The sequence below is a fragment of the Miscanthus floridulus genome, chromosome 17 (assembly GCF_019320115.1).
Source record: "Miscanthus floridulus cultivar M001 chromosome 17, ASM1932011v1, whole genome shotgun sequence".
Taxonomy (NCBI): Eukaryota; Viridiplantae; Streptophyta; class Magnoliopsida; order Poales; family Poaceae; genus Miscanthus; species Miscanthus floridulus.
Window position 1 is genome coordinate 27,952,673 of NC_089596.1, and position 14,133 is coordinate 27,966,805.

Here is a 14,133-nt window from a genome sequence, read left to right on the forward strand (position 1 = left end):
GAAAAGCCCAGTACTCGGTCTTTTTATCTGTTCGACACTTCGACAGAAGTGTCTGTCAACAGCGCAGGCCCAGTGGCTTCCGAAGGAGCAGCTGCTGGAACCAGGCCATCACCAGTTCGGCCCAAGAGACTGACGAAGCCGAGTGCTAGGGTGATTGGCCCATCTTGGGTCAACTAGGGTCACAGTATAAGTAGCAAGAGGGATGTGAGAAAGAGGGGGAGAGAGAAATATGTAAAAACCCTAATTCTGTTTTTAATCATTCCTATTAGATTTACTTCCGCAATCCTGGTCTTCCTGTATCATTTCCTTGCGTCCACACCGGCGGTGTTAACACCTAGTATCAGACGTCTCGTTACCAATCCTGGCCGCGCCTTCCCCGCCACCTCCTCCTCCGCCGCCCCAACCCCACACCACCACTACACCCGGCTAAATCGCGCTCGTGGCGCCATGGAGCCATCCTTGAAGCACATCCTCGACGCGTTCAACGCCCGCTTCGACGAATTCAACCGCCGTCTTGATGACCGCAATCGCGCCTTCGCCGACCACACCGGCTCCGTCGACTCCTGCTTTGCTACTCTGGAGTCTTCCATTTCCACCCAAGCTACTGGGCTCGAGCGGCATTTGGCGGGCATCGAGTCCTGGCTTACGGATCCGGTGTCTGCGTCCGTCGAACAGCGCCTCGCCTCCCTCGAAGCCTCCTTCGCCGACGGCCACCGCCCCACCCCTCTGGAGCCCAGCAATGACGTCACCGTCAAGCTAGAGTTCGATCCGCGAGTGGCCGCGCTCGCGAAGGTCTCGGCGGATCTCCAAGCGTGGCGCCCAGGCGTGGATGGCGTCCTGGATGACATCTAGAAGGACGTCCAGAAGCTGGTGAAATCCCTCGACCGCCAGGTGTTCGACGATTCGTCTCACCGGCCGGTCACGCTTCATTCACCACCGGCGGCGACTGCGTTGGCTCCAGCAACTGATCTGCACGCCACACCGCCCAGTGGGCACTGCGTCGACATCAGTCCATGGGATGCTGGGTCCGGAGTCGTCACGACTTGGACCCATGTCCCGCCCAATGGTATGCTTCCTGAACATCAATCTCGTCTTGTTGTACCTGATTTTCGTCCGCCCCCTATCGTCATTCCTCCACGTCCGCCATCGGATCCAGTTCACCATCCTCCTACACATCTGTTCCACCCCCCCTCCGCCTCCCCATCCCAATTTTCATCACAAACCCCTCCATCTCCACAATTCCCCTCCTATACCAATCGTTTACCCTCCCTACCCCAAGCCCAATCGCCCCAATCAGCTCACTGGCTAGCTTCCTAAACTGCCTTTTCCAACGTTCGATGGGGCTAACCCGAAACGTTGGCGTTCCCTTTGTGAGAAGTATTTCCTCACGTATGCTGTCGATCCCTCTATCTGGATTGGTCTGGTTGAACATTATATGGAAGGACCAGACGCCATTTGGTACTAGTCTATCGCCCCACAACTTCCCTCAGCCACTTGGGACTCCTTCTGCCAATTGCTTCACGCACATTTCGATCGTGATCAGCATGAGCACCTCCTTCGTCAAATGTTCAGTATCCGCCAATAGACCTCTGTTGCAGCTTATGTCACTGCTTTTTCCCAGTTAGTTGATCAACTCATTTCCTATTCTCCTAATGCCAATCCTCTTTTCTTCACTCAATGTTTCATTGATGGCCTTCGTTTCGACATTCGAGCAGTAATTCTAGTTTAGCGTCCCCACAATTTCGATGATGTTGTTCGTCTTGCCTTACTGCAGGAAGAGGTGGGCACAGCTCCTACTCCACGCGCCCCGCGTGGAGGTGATTGGACAGCTGCTTTTTGTCCCCGCCTTCCAGTAGCCGCAGCATCTCCACTGCCGCTGCCCCCGCCTCCACCGCGGGCTGACAAGCCGATGGTTCCAGTTGCTGCTGCTCAGACTAGGGCGACTGCTTCGGCCTCCAATCAAACCATGGCAGCAGTCAAGGCGTATCGGCGGGCTCTGGGTCTGTGTTTCAAGTGCAACGCCAAGTGGAGTAAGGATCATGTTTGTGCCCCTAAGGTCCTACATGCAGTCGATGCCCTCTGGGAGTCCATTTCTTTCGAAGATTCGTTGGCTAATTCTATTGAGGAGTTTCCACATCCAGAACAGTGTTGCTTAGCCCTCTCCAAATCTGCATTGTCTGGGGTGCCAACTTCCCACTCCATCTGCTTCGCCGGCTTGTTGCAGTCCATTCCAGTGCAGATTTTGGTCGATTCAGGCAGTTCATCATCTTTTGTGAATCAAGCCTTGGTTCCTTGCTTGACTGGTGTGGTTTCAGTTCTAGTGTCTACTTCTGTATTGGTTGCTGGTGGATCTCAGCTTACCACCTCTACAGTCCTGCTTCAAGTTCCTTGGTCAGTTGGGGGTTGTTCCTTTCAGTCTGACTTCAAGGTGCTACCACTGGGCACCTTTGATGTCATGATTGGCATAGATTGGTTAGCCGCATACAGTCCCATGCAGATTCATTGGCAGGACAAGTGGATGGCGATTACATATCAAGGACAGTTAACTGTGTTGCAAGGGATTCCAACTTCTTTTCCTTAGCAACTGTTACTTCACATTGCTTCAGTCGCTGCTGCTGACCAAGCCGAACCGGATTTGTAGACGTTGCCAGTTGAGCTACATTCACTGTTGGATGCTTACCCTGATCTGTTTCAGCCACCTACTTCCTTGCCACCGTCCAGGGCTTGTGATCATGAGATACCCTTTATACCTGGAGCAACTCCAGTCCATGTCCGCCCTTATCGGTACCCACCCAAGCTCAAGGGTGAGATTGAGAAACAAGTGCAAGACATGTTGTCATAAGGGTTGATTCACCACAGCCATAGCTCATTCTCTTCTCTAGTGCTCCTGGTGCATAAAAAAGATGGCGGCTACCACTTCTATGTGGATTTCTGTCACCTCAACGCCTTGACCTTAAAGTCCAAGTTTCCTGTACCGGTCTTCGACCAACTCATGGATGAGTTAGCACATGCTCGCTGGTTTTTTACTCTGGTCTATGGGCTGGCTTCCATTAAATTCTGTTGCGTGAAGGCGAGGAGTTCAAAACAGCATTCCAAACACACCTCGGCCAGTATGAGTTCAGGGTGATGGCGTTTGGGCTCACCGGCGCACCAGGTACCTTCCAAGGTGCCATGAATGCCACCCTTGCTCCTAGATTGCGCAAGTTCGTTATTGTCTTCTTTGATGATATACTAGTGTTCAGCCCTTCCTTGGAGTCTCATGTCAAGCATCTGCAACAAGTCTTTGATTGGCTTCGCCGTGATCAGTGGAGGTTAAAGAAATCCAAATGCGGTTTTGCCAGACAATCCATATCATACCTCGGTCACATGATTAGTGCTGCTGGCCTATCAACTGATCCAGCAAAGGTGCAGGCTGTGGTAGACTGGCTAGTACCATCCAACATCAGAGAGCTCCGTGGCTTCCTCGGGTTGGCCGGTTACTATCGCAAATTTGTCAAGCATTTCGGTATTCTTGCTAAACCCTTAATTGAGTTACTCAAGAAGGATAAACTCTTTGTGTGGACTCCAGCTCATGCTGAAGCTTTTGAACTGCTCAAAGCGGCTCTATGTTCAGCACTAGTCTTGGCTCTTCTCGATTTTAATAAGCCTTTCCACATCGAGACTGATGCTTCAGGTTTAGGAATTGGTGCTATGCTACAGCCAGTCATCCACTCGCCTTTATTAGCAAACCACTTAGCAAGAGGAATCAAGGCCTCACTGTCTACGAGAAGGAATACTTGGCAATCTTGTTGGTAGTGGATCATTGGCGCCATTACCTGCTCTAGGCTGAGTTTTATATTCACACCGATCATCAAAGTTTAATACACCTCAATGACCAACGCCTTCATACTGCATGGCAGCAAAAAGTGTTTGCTCGTCTCATGGGTCTCCAGTACAAGATCCTCTACAAGAAAGGCACTAAGAATGGAGCTGTTGATGCCTTGTCTCAGCGTCGCCATCTCGAGCAACTTATGGCTATATCTTCTATTACTCATCAGTGGTTAGAGGCAGTGGTGCTCAGCTATCAAGAGGATTTGGAGGCTAACAAGCTGTTGTCTCAATTGTCTCTCAACCCGGAGTCTGTGCCTTCCTACTCTCTGGTTCAAGGCGTAATTCGCTACAAGGGACGTATTTGGCTGGGATCCAGTAAACCTCTTCAACAGCAAGTCTTGACAGCCTTTCATGCTAGCCCAATGGGGGGACATTCTGGAGCACCAGTTACTTACTCCCGACTGAAGCGTCCTTTCTTCTGGCATGGCATGAAAGCTGATGTCTGGAACATGGTGCAGTTGTGTCCCATTTGCTTGTAGTCTAAACCCGACCGAGCCCGATACCCAAGACTGCTGCAGCCTCTGCCAGTACCTCAAACCTCCTGGGAGATCATTTAATGGATTTTGTCGAGGGCCTTCCACCATCCGGAGCTGCCAATGCAATCTTAGTTGTTGTCGATAAGTTTTCCAAGTTTGCTCATTTTATCGCATTAAAGCACCCCTTCACGGCCAAGACAGTGGCTCAGCTGTTCCTAGATCATATCTACCGTCTGCATGGTCTGCCAACTTCTATCATTTCGGATCATGATAAGATTTTCACTAGTCAGTTTTGGCAGGCTCTGTTTAAGGCAGCTGGTACTTCTCTCCGCCTCAGCTCCTCGTACCACCCATAGACGGACGGCCAAACCGAACGGGTAAATCAATGCCTCGAAACCTTCCTCCGTTGTTTCGCTCATTCATGCCCTTCCCAATGGCATCGTTGGCTATCCCTTGCGGAGTACTGGTATAATACATCATTACATTCAGCATTGGGCAAGTCACCCTTTGAGGTCCTCTATGGCTTTCCTCCACGACACATGGGTCTGGATGTGGACTCGGTTCCTCCTGTTCCAGATTTGGAATCTTGGCTGGCGGGTCACAGGCATATGCAGGAGCTTGTCCAGCAGCACTTGCTGCGCGCTCAGGAACGCATGAAGTGTCAAGCTGACAAGGGTCGTTTAGAGCGGGTGTTCTCAGTCGGTGACAAAGTGTTCTTGAAGCTCCAGCCGTATGTTCAATCTTCTCTGTTGCGCCGATCAAATCATAAACTGTCATTTCGTTTCTTTGGTCCTTTCAACATTATCGAGAAGATCGGCCCAGTTGCCTACAAATTGGAGTTACCACCATCTTCCTCGATACACCCGGTGTTTCATGTGTCCCAGCTAAAACTGTCACCTGGAGTTCAACAGGTATCGTCGGCCTTACCTTCTGACTTGCAGACCTTCCAAGTGCCACTGCGTATTCTACAACGTCGCTGGTCTTTCGGTGATCATCCCATGGAGCAAGGTCTCATACAGTGGTCTCACACTCCACCGGAGTTGGCTACCTGGGAGCCGCTGGTCACTCTTCGACAGCAGTTTCCACGTGCACCGGCCTGGGGTCATGCCGGCTCTCAAGAGACTGACGAAGCCGGGTGCCAGGGTGATTGGCCCATCTTGGGTCAACTAGGGTCACATTATAAGTAGCAAGAGAGATGTGAGAAAGAGAGGGAGAGAGAAATATGTAAAAACCCTAATTCTGTTTTTAATCATTCCTAGTAGATTTACTTCTGCAATCCTGTTCTTCCTGTATCATTTCCTTGCGTCCGCACCGGCGATGTTAACAGTGTCGTTCCCATTTCCTTCTCCGGACGTTTCTAAAAAAAAGTTCCTTCTCCGGACTCGCTAAAAATTGAGGCGGCGACGGCAGCCAGCACCGGATGCAGCGAGGACGAGCAGCATGCCACAGGGGGCGGGCCGTCCAAAGTCCAAACCCCAGGTAGCAGGCCGCCGGCGGGTTGGGCTCGGCAGGCGGCCAACGGGTAGCGGCCCAGCCTTCCAGGACTCTCTATGCTTGTAAATCGCATCTACGACTACGAGGTTGAGAAGCCCAACAGATTCCAAACTTATCGGTCTGTAGAGTTCAATTTCCCTAAAGAGATGATGACCGAGACCGAGTCACTTTAGTATTAAAGTTGGACGGAAAATTATTATTGTCTAAAATTTTACCTCTTTAGTATTAGGTATAGATATAGATTCGAATTCGAATAGATTATGGATATTTTTGAATACTTATAAGACGGATGTCTTGGATTTGGATTTCTATTCGGATATTTACTCAATTCAATTCAACTCAAAGTACGTATTATTTAATTTAACGATAACCAAAGTGAAATAAAATTAAAGTACACTTCTAATTATCTCCAATATCAAAATGAACTAAATTATAGTGGATAATATTTAATAGAATGATGGATCAAGTGAAGAAATTCAAATAAGATTGGTAGGCAAAAAATAGCCATTTTGCTTTACCAATTTTTTTAATTACAAAATTATTATACTAATACATATTAAAACATGTGGATATATAACATAGACAAAAATAGCTCAACAAATTAATAAAGTTACCAATAAATATAGTATTTAAATATATAAGTAATCAATCATTATTTATATAATATTTACCATGCAATTATAAATTATATAAAATAATTTACATATGGAAATAATTTAATGGAAGTATTAAAATAATTTACAACAATAAATATATTAGGTTTACACTGAATTAGAAAAATATTAAAATAATTTAAATCATTATGTATCATTAATAGTATTAAACTAATATTAAAAGTCATCTATAAATATCCTATTAAGTAGTTTTAATGCGTTTAAGTTTAATAATTAGTCACTTTTAAATAGATTGTTCTTTGCGGATATGAATAAATGTCAAATATTGTATATTTTTGTCGAATACGGATCTGAAATTGGTTAGAGAAAAATACTGGGAAACGAAATCGGATACAACCATTTAGTATCCACGTTAGAAATGAATTTGAATACGGATATTCATATTATAAATTGAGTAAAGTCAATTCCAAACCCCCCAAACTTTTCGCTGATTTTGAAAGACCCCTTCGAAGTACAATATCGGACAACATAGCCCATTAGCTTTCAAAACTAGATGAAGTAACCCCTTGATCATTTCAAAGTGATTTCTTAGGTGGTATTGCTGATGTGGCAGTGGGGACCACCTATTGTTTGGTCTTTCTTTCTCTTATATATAAAAAGGCTAACTTTTTTATATGAAGTCGTATGGATACAAACTTTATATCAAAGTTGCAGAGCTCGACACGATCTACAACTTTGTTTTTATAAACGAGGGCATCCTCATTTCCATTACCATAGCAATGGAAATACAACAATTTATAGAATTCGGAAAGCAAAAGATATGCCCGGAAGTGCCACAACACAAAGTTTAAGCTGGCTCCTTATAGCTGACAAAACCAAGCAACTAACTGAACAAAAGTCGCAGTCTATCAAAAGGACGCCAACCCAACACATCAGAACAGACAACTTCACTTTGGCTTCGCCTTCGTCATCATCACCTTCTCTATTTAATAAATTTTAGAGGCTCAAATCTTCATTTTAAGTTACCAGGTTTAAAATTCAAAATTTTGATTTTCACAAATGACCTCGGATATTGATATAGTTTATACCAAAGTTGTAATTCTCGGTAAACTTTGTAGTTTATTTTTTTATCTGAGATCATTTAGAGCCCTAAATATTTATTTTTAAATTCTATAATTTTGAAATTCAATTTTTTGTTTTTCAAACGATCTACTATGTTGATGTAGTCTACACCAAAGCTGTAGATTTTAACATGATCTATAATTTTGTAGCTGACAACTTTTTTATTTGATATCGTTTAGAGGCCCAAATTGTTTGTCTTTCGAAAAAGGGTTAATTTGATACATCCCATTATAAATGTCAGGCTTTGGAAATATCCCATTACTATTCGTTGTATTGGAAACGTACCATTACAATTTCACAAGTCATTGAAATATACCACTACTTACCCCCTTCAACTCATTTATCTAAATTTTTAGATCAAATTGCCCTGCTCTTCCTCCTTGCTCCTCTGTTGTACGAGCTGGACACCGCCTATGCATGGCCGGCGGCATGCAGCGCCGCACCTCGCTCATGTGGCCTCGCAGCACCGTGCTCGCCGGCCCACCACTGCAGCCTCGCCGGCACGCCAGCCCCACGCCTCCCACTGCTCACCGGTTCACCACGCATCTGCGACATGCTGGCACGTCGCCCTGCCGCTGGACGGCGCGCTCCAGCTCGTCCCTGCAGCGCGCAGCACGGAGTCTCCAGAGAAAGAAGTAGCTGTATCCATGGCCGTGCTGGTCGCGAGGCAGGAGCGTGAGCTGCAGTGGTACAGCCAGACTGCCAGAGCACCTGTGGGCACATCATGGTGTGCTTTCGGCTTCGTCGAGCACTCTCCTATGGCCACGTCATGGAAGACGTCGGCGAGCCGGTCCTTGGCCACCGCCGGAGGGAGCCGGAACAAGTGGAGCAAGGAGTCGTAAGCATGTTTGGGCAGGCCAAGCTTCCATGGATTTGCAGCGGCTAAGGCGACATTGACAGGTACTGCGTGTTTGGGCTGGGCTCAGGTGCCGACGCAGCCACGGTGGTCAGCTCGTACAAAATGGAAGAGGGAGGAAGGAGGAAGACCGAGGGCAGTTTGGTCCAAAAATTCAGATAAATGAATCGAAAGGGTATGCAATGGTATATTTCAGAGATTCATGAAATTGTAATGGAACACTTCCAATAGCATGAATAGTAATGACATTTCTCCAAACTCACAGAAATGTAATGACACCATTCGATTTAACCCTTAGAAAAAAATCAAAGAAATTGGGTTTCAAGTGTAAGAATTTAAAATGAATATCTAAACGACTCCGGATAAAAATATTATCAACTATAAAGTTGTAGAACATGTTGAGAGCTACAACTTTGGTGTAGATTACATCAACATCAGAGGTCGTTTGAAAAAAAATCAAATTTCAAAATTACAAAACTTAAAACGAATATTTGGGGTGTCGAATGATCTCAGATAAAAAAGTTATCAAGTACAAAGTTATTGATTTTATTGAGAAGTACAACTTTAGTATAGACTATGTCAACACCCAGGGTCATTTAAAAATTTTAAATATTTGAATTTTAAAATCTGGAAACTTAAAATGAATATTCGAGACTCTAAAATTTATCAAGTACAAAGTTATAGATCATGTTGAGCTCTATAACTTTGATGTAAAGTTTGTAGTTATAGGAGCAAAACCACCTAAGAAACCACTTTGAAATGGTCAAGGGGACCGGTTTCGAAAGTTTGGGGTAGCTATGTTGTTCAGTTTTTCGAAAGTTTGGGGTAGCTATGTTGTTCAGTTTTATAGTTTGAGAGGGTCTTTCAAAATTAGTGACTAGTTCAGGAGGTGAATCAACTTTACTCCAAATTTGAGCGAACGAATATCCATTTTTATTTTTTTCACCCCTACACTAGGTTTGTACCCGTACGTTACTATGGGACAAATAAACTTTTGTACTAAAAACGCACAGATCACATGATAAGGTAATAATACTGTAAAATATCACTTTAACGGTACTGTTATCTTATCATGAGATCGGTATATTTTTAGTACAAAAGTTTAGTTTTTCCGTAGCAACGAGCACGAACCTAGTCAAATAAAAAATACCGTAATTTACGGTTGTGAAGCGATCGCTAGAGCTGCTCGTGTGTCGGGTACAGAAAAAAAATTCCTTTATCATGCGATCAGTGTGTTTTTAATACAAAAGTTTAGTTTTCCCGTAGCAATGAGCACGAACCTAGTCCCTAGTCGGATAAAAAATACCGTAATTTAGGGTTGTGAAGCGATCGCTAGAGCTGCTCGTGTGTCCGGTACAGAAAAAAAATTCCTTTCTTTACGGTTGCATGTAGCATACATGGCATCATAACTCCCTCTCATGCCGTCTTCTTTTACGGACGAGAGCCAGGTGCCCAGATTCGACGGATCAGCCTTTTACAGTTATTGTGTGCATGCAGGTGCGGGCGGGCAGGCGGGAGGCAGGGATCCCAGGGGAGAGGCAGAATGTAGGACATGATTTTTTATTGCACGACCGATCAACAATTCTCTTATGGATTTTTTTAGTCGTAGAGATAGAGAAGTAGGGATTTGAGCCGAGCTCACTTACCATATACACGGACAAATTTCGAATTTGCTCCCCTATCTGCAAGGGTTTCTTCGCCCGTCAGATTCCCAAAATTCGAAAACCCCGAACCACGGCCCCAACTCCGCAGCGGCGGTCGGCTCCCTTCCATCTATCTCCGCCCAAAAAGTTGAAATCCTTTTCATTTCCCCCTTCACCGACCTCCGACCCGAGCCCCGCGAATTAGCGATGGTGGATCCGCCGTCTGTGCTCACGCTCCTGGTGAAGAAGGGCCCTTGCGAAGGGAGGACCCTGCAGCGCCGCGCCGGCGCCGCGGCACTCCGTGTCGGCCGCGTTGCGAAGGGCAACGACCTCTCCGTGCGCGACGCGGGCGCGTCGCAGAGGCATCTCTCCGTCGAGTTCCTCCCGCCGCCTGCGGCCCGGTGGGCCGTCACAGACCTAGGCTCCTCCAATGGCACCCTTTTCAATGGTACGCCTCTCGTGCCCACCGTCCCCGCGCCGCTCTCCGATGGGGACCTCATCAAGATCGGGGAGAGCACCGTGATCGCCGTCTCCATATCGATCGATGCGGGCCCGGGACCGGGCCCCGCCGCGACTAGGCGTTCCGCGCGCAACGCAGCGGCCGTGGCGGCGGCGGCGGCGGAGGAGGAACAGGGCCCTGCGGTTTCGCGCAGGGCAGGACGGAAGAAGGCCGGTGCGGCGGAAGCCCCCGAAGCCGGGAATGAAGTGGAGGAGGAAGCTGCACTGCCGATTCGCCGAGGCGGGCGGAAGAAGGCCGTTGAGCCCGCTGGGGTGGAGATGGAAGAGCAAAAGGAAGAGGAAGAGGAAGCGGCAATACCGCACCGTGGCAGGTCGAGGAAGGCTGCAGCGGCGGTCGTCCTTCCGCCACACCCGCAAAATACGAGGTCAGCGAGAGCTGCTGCAAGGAGAGGTGAGGCGGTGCGGTGCCAAATCGATGAGGAGAAAGTGGTGAGGACTGGAAGGGGGCGAGGACGGGCTACACGGGCAAGTGCAAGGAATGGCACGAGTCTTACTCCCGAGGAGGAGGAAGAGGAGGGTGAGGTTGCTGTGGCCAGAGATCGGGAAGGGACAGCTGCCGAGGGCAGAGGTGATGAAGAAGAGAATATGGTAGAGACCACAGACAAAACTTCAAATGCATCAGAGGTGGTGCTGGCGGCTGGGAGAGGACGAGCAAAGAGGAGCAGAAGAGGCCGAGGAAGGGTTACAAGGGCAAGTACAAGGAAAGCTGAGGATGCAATTGTTGAGAACGATGAAAATGAGCAAGAGGAAAGGGATATGGCTGATGGCAGAGAGCGAGGGGGGAGCCCATTGAGGGTGTTAGCCGTGAATGATGGTTCTGAAGAGGACATGGTGGCAACTGAGGACGACAAGTTGGATGGAACCTCAAAGGCATCCATGGAGGATGAGAAGATGGTTGATGTGGAGGAGGATGCGACATTTACAGAGAGGGCAATAGAGGGGAGGGTCGATGCTCAGCATGCTCCTGCTGACAATGGTGGTGTGGAAGAAGAGGAGGTGAAGAATTTGAGCAAGGGAGGTGAAACTGAAGTTGATCAGGAATTGAGGGAAAAAGTGTCGCCAGAGTCAAAGCTGGATGGTGTTGGAGAAGTTGAAGAGAATGACAAGAGGGAAGCTATTGGTGCCAGTGGAGAGAAAGGCCATGTGGGGGAGCGCACAGGAAGACACAGCTTGGAGAATATGACATTGGGGGAGTGGTTTGTTCAGATCGAGAAATACCTTCTAGCAAAGAACAAACAGGCTGCTGAAAAGGCGATAGCTGAAGTGCAAGAGAAACATCGGCGGTTTTGTGAGCATGTTAAAACACTCAAAAAGAGTCCTGCTCCTTGAGATTCCATGGTACATTCAGCTATAACCAAAACATTGTCCTATTATCACTTCTGTTCATATTTTTTTTAAGAATCAAATGCAGTTTTGCAAATGCCCATAATATATTTGTTAAGCATGAACTTTGCTATACTGCAATGAAATATTCTTGTGAGAAATGTTGAAATCTTGTCGCTAAATCTTTCAAGTTTTTGTCCTATGGTGAATGCTGATTAGAATTAGAAATTTTCTTCTAGCAAACAACTTGTTTGCGAGTGGCAAGGGGTAGGTGGCAATTTTGATTCTTATATATGTAAAGAGAGCTGTACTGTGGCCTTGTTTGGTGCAACTTGTAATTGTGCAGAATTTTCTTTTATGAGAAGCCGGTGAAAAGTTTATTTTTATTATTTAGTAAATAAGCTGTGTCAAACAGGGCCATAGTTCTTCAGGGAATTTTTTTTTTCTGTACATCCTTAGTTTTTCTTTTTCTTTTATACCACATACTTGAACTATGCCTTTCTGTTGCTGACAAATTTTATGGTCCTGTGTGCTTTGATTTCATAAAAGTCATGGTGCTCAGTTCACCTGCAATATTAGCTTTTGTCTGACCCTTCGCTACGTTGAATATCTAATTAACAAGACCATTTGTGTGCAAGAATTTGGCCGATTCTTTCCGGATATTATCCACTGTTTTGCCACCTCTGATTCTCTGAATGATTCAATAAGGGTGCTTGAGTTTTTTGTTTCTTTTTTTGCACAGTTTCGTCAATCGCTTAAAGAGAAATTAAGATAAATCTGTTACTTGGCCCCGTTCGGCTTGCTGAAACTTGGCTGAAAACACTGTTCTGGCTGAATTGTTGTGAGAGAAAAACACTGTTCCGGCTGAAAAACAAGCTGAATAGTGCGGATTATAAGGTAAGCCGAACGGGGCCTAGTTTTCTTTTAGTAATCCTGCCCAACTGAATGAAACCTTGTTACTTTTTAATAACTAATAGATTGCTTATTTGACTATTATCCACAAGTTGCTTAAGCCTGCCATATTGTCTACATGATAATCTGGAAATATTTTGGACAGCCTAATGTTGGATGGTTTGATGACACCATGATATCATAATGAAGACGACAATGCTGAAGCGTCACAAACTGTAGGTTTGTGGTGTAGACACCAGTAGCAGTGTGGTGATCTTGGAAGTTGTTTATTACTATTCATGATTGTGATGAGAATGTCGTACTTGTATGTATAAAGCAGTAGAGTTGAAGCTCCATTGAATTCACTGTTTCATCCAGTAGGGTTCTTCTGTCCTGAATCTCTATGATAGTTAACTGCAATATATCCTTTTATCATGTGTCTAGGTTTTATAATGCAGATATTTGGAGGGTGGTAACACAAAGTGGAGAAAGATGAGTAGTCTTCACGAGTAAAGATGGCAACGGGGAATTCCCCGTCGGAGGTTGCCTCCCCATCCCCGTCCCCGCGGGGAGAAAAAATCCCTGTCCCCGTCCCCGCCAAAGCTCACGGGGACGATTTCTCCCCCATCCCCGCCCCCGCGAGGGGAAAAATCCCCGTCGGGGATCCCCGTCCCCGCATTTGTTCATCACCATTCATGTTAATTCATCATCATTCACATGAGTTCATCGACACAATATTAGAGTACACCACGAATCACAATCCAAAAATAACTAAATAGCAAGAAGCAGGATATTAATCATCACAAAGGTGTAGAACTAGGGTTATTGCTGTTATATATACTCAGAAGACATTGGGCCTTCGTGGGCTGGTTGGGCCATCAGGAAAGAGAGCAAAGCCTGTATATAAACGGGGCGGGGATGCGGGTATCGGGGACGGGGAATGCTCCCCCAGACCCGTCCCCGCCAAACCCGATGGGGGACGTTTTCTCCCCGTTTAGATCCTCGTGGGGGCATATTTGACTCCATCCCCGTCCCCTAATAGGGGAATTCCCCGCGGGGAATCGGGGATCGGGTCCCCGTTGCCATCTTTATTCACGAGCCTGACCATTCCTGAGATTCTGACTGCAGTCGTCCAAATTGTGAATTCAGTCTTATTTGGTTGAAGTAGAGAGGTGAGGTAAACATACAGAATGATTTTTTTCTCTCTCTTGAAAGCGCAGGAGACATGCATATCATTATAATAAGAAAACGAGCCTGAGAAGAATAAAACACACCCATTTTCATTTGGGTGAAGTTCAGTACAGGGGACTCGCCAGAAAAAAACA

The 14,133-nt window shown here is 46.5% G+C and overlaps 2 protein-coding genes across 2 annotated transcripts; both read left to right on the plus strand.

The window, feature by feature from the left end:
* The first annotated feature begins 447 nt into the window (after positions 1–447).
* On the plus strand, positions 448–4,349 carry LOC136515468 (uncharacterized). Its single transcript, XM_066509048.1, has 5 exons — positions 448–792; positions 1,775–2,428; positions 2,696–2,804; positions 3,071–3,702; positions 3,900–4,349. Exons 1-5 carry the CDS (start codon positions 448–450, stop codon positions 4,347–4,349), a joined length of 2,190 nt encoding a protein of 729 aa, XP_066365145.1.
* A 5,814-nt stretch (positions 4,350–10,163) lies between these two features.
* On the plus strand, positions 10,164–12,079 carry LOC136518868 (uncharacterized). Its single transcript, XM_066512554.1, has one exon. It carries the CDS (start codon positions 10,283–10,285, stop codon positions 11,921–11,923), a length of 1,641 nt encoding a protein of 546 aa, XP_066368651.1. The 5' UTR covers positions 10,164–10,282; the 3' UTR covers positions 11,924–12,079.
* The last annotated feature ends 2,054 nt before the right edge of the window (positions 12,080–14,133 follow it).

What these genes read in the sequence shown, in the direction of transcription:
- LOC136515468 (XM_066509048.1), top strand. Translation starts at nt 448, where the DNA reads ATGGAGCCATCCTTGAAGCACATCCTCGACGCGTTCAACGCCCGCTTC. An exon ending in GAGTGGCCGCGCTCGCGAAG is followed by an intron (nt 793 to 1,774) that starts GTCTCGGCGGAT and finishes GCCTTACTGCAG; the next exon opens with GAAGAGGTGGGCACAGCTCC. An exon ending in TTGGTGCTATGCTACAGCCA is followed by an intron (nt 3,703 to 3,899) that starts GTCATCCACTCG and finishes ACTGCATGGCAG; the next exon opens with CAAAAAGTGTTTGCTCGTCT.
- LOC136518868 (XM_066512554.1), top strand. Translation starts at nt 10,283, where the DNA reads ATGGTGGATCCGCCGTCTGTGCTCACGCTCCTGGTGAAGAAGGGCCCT.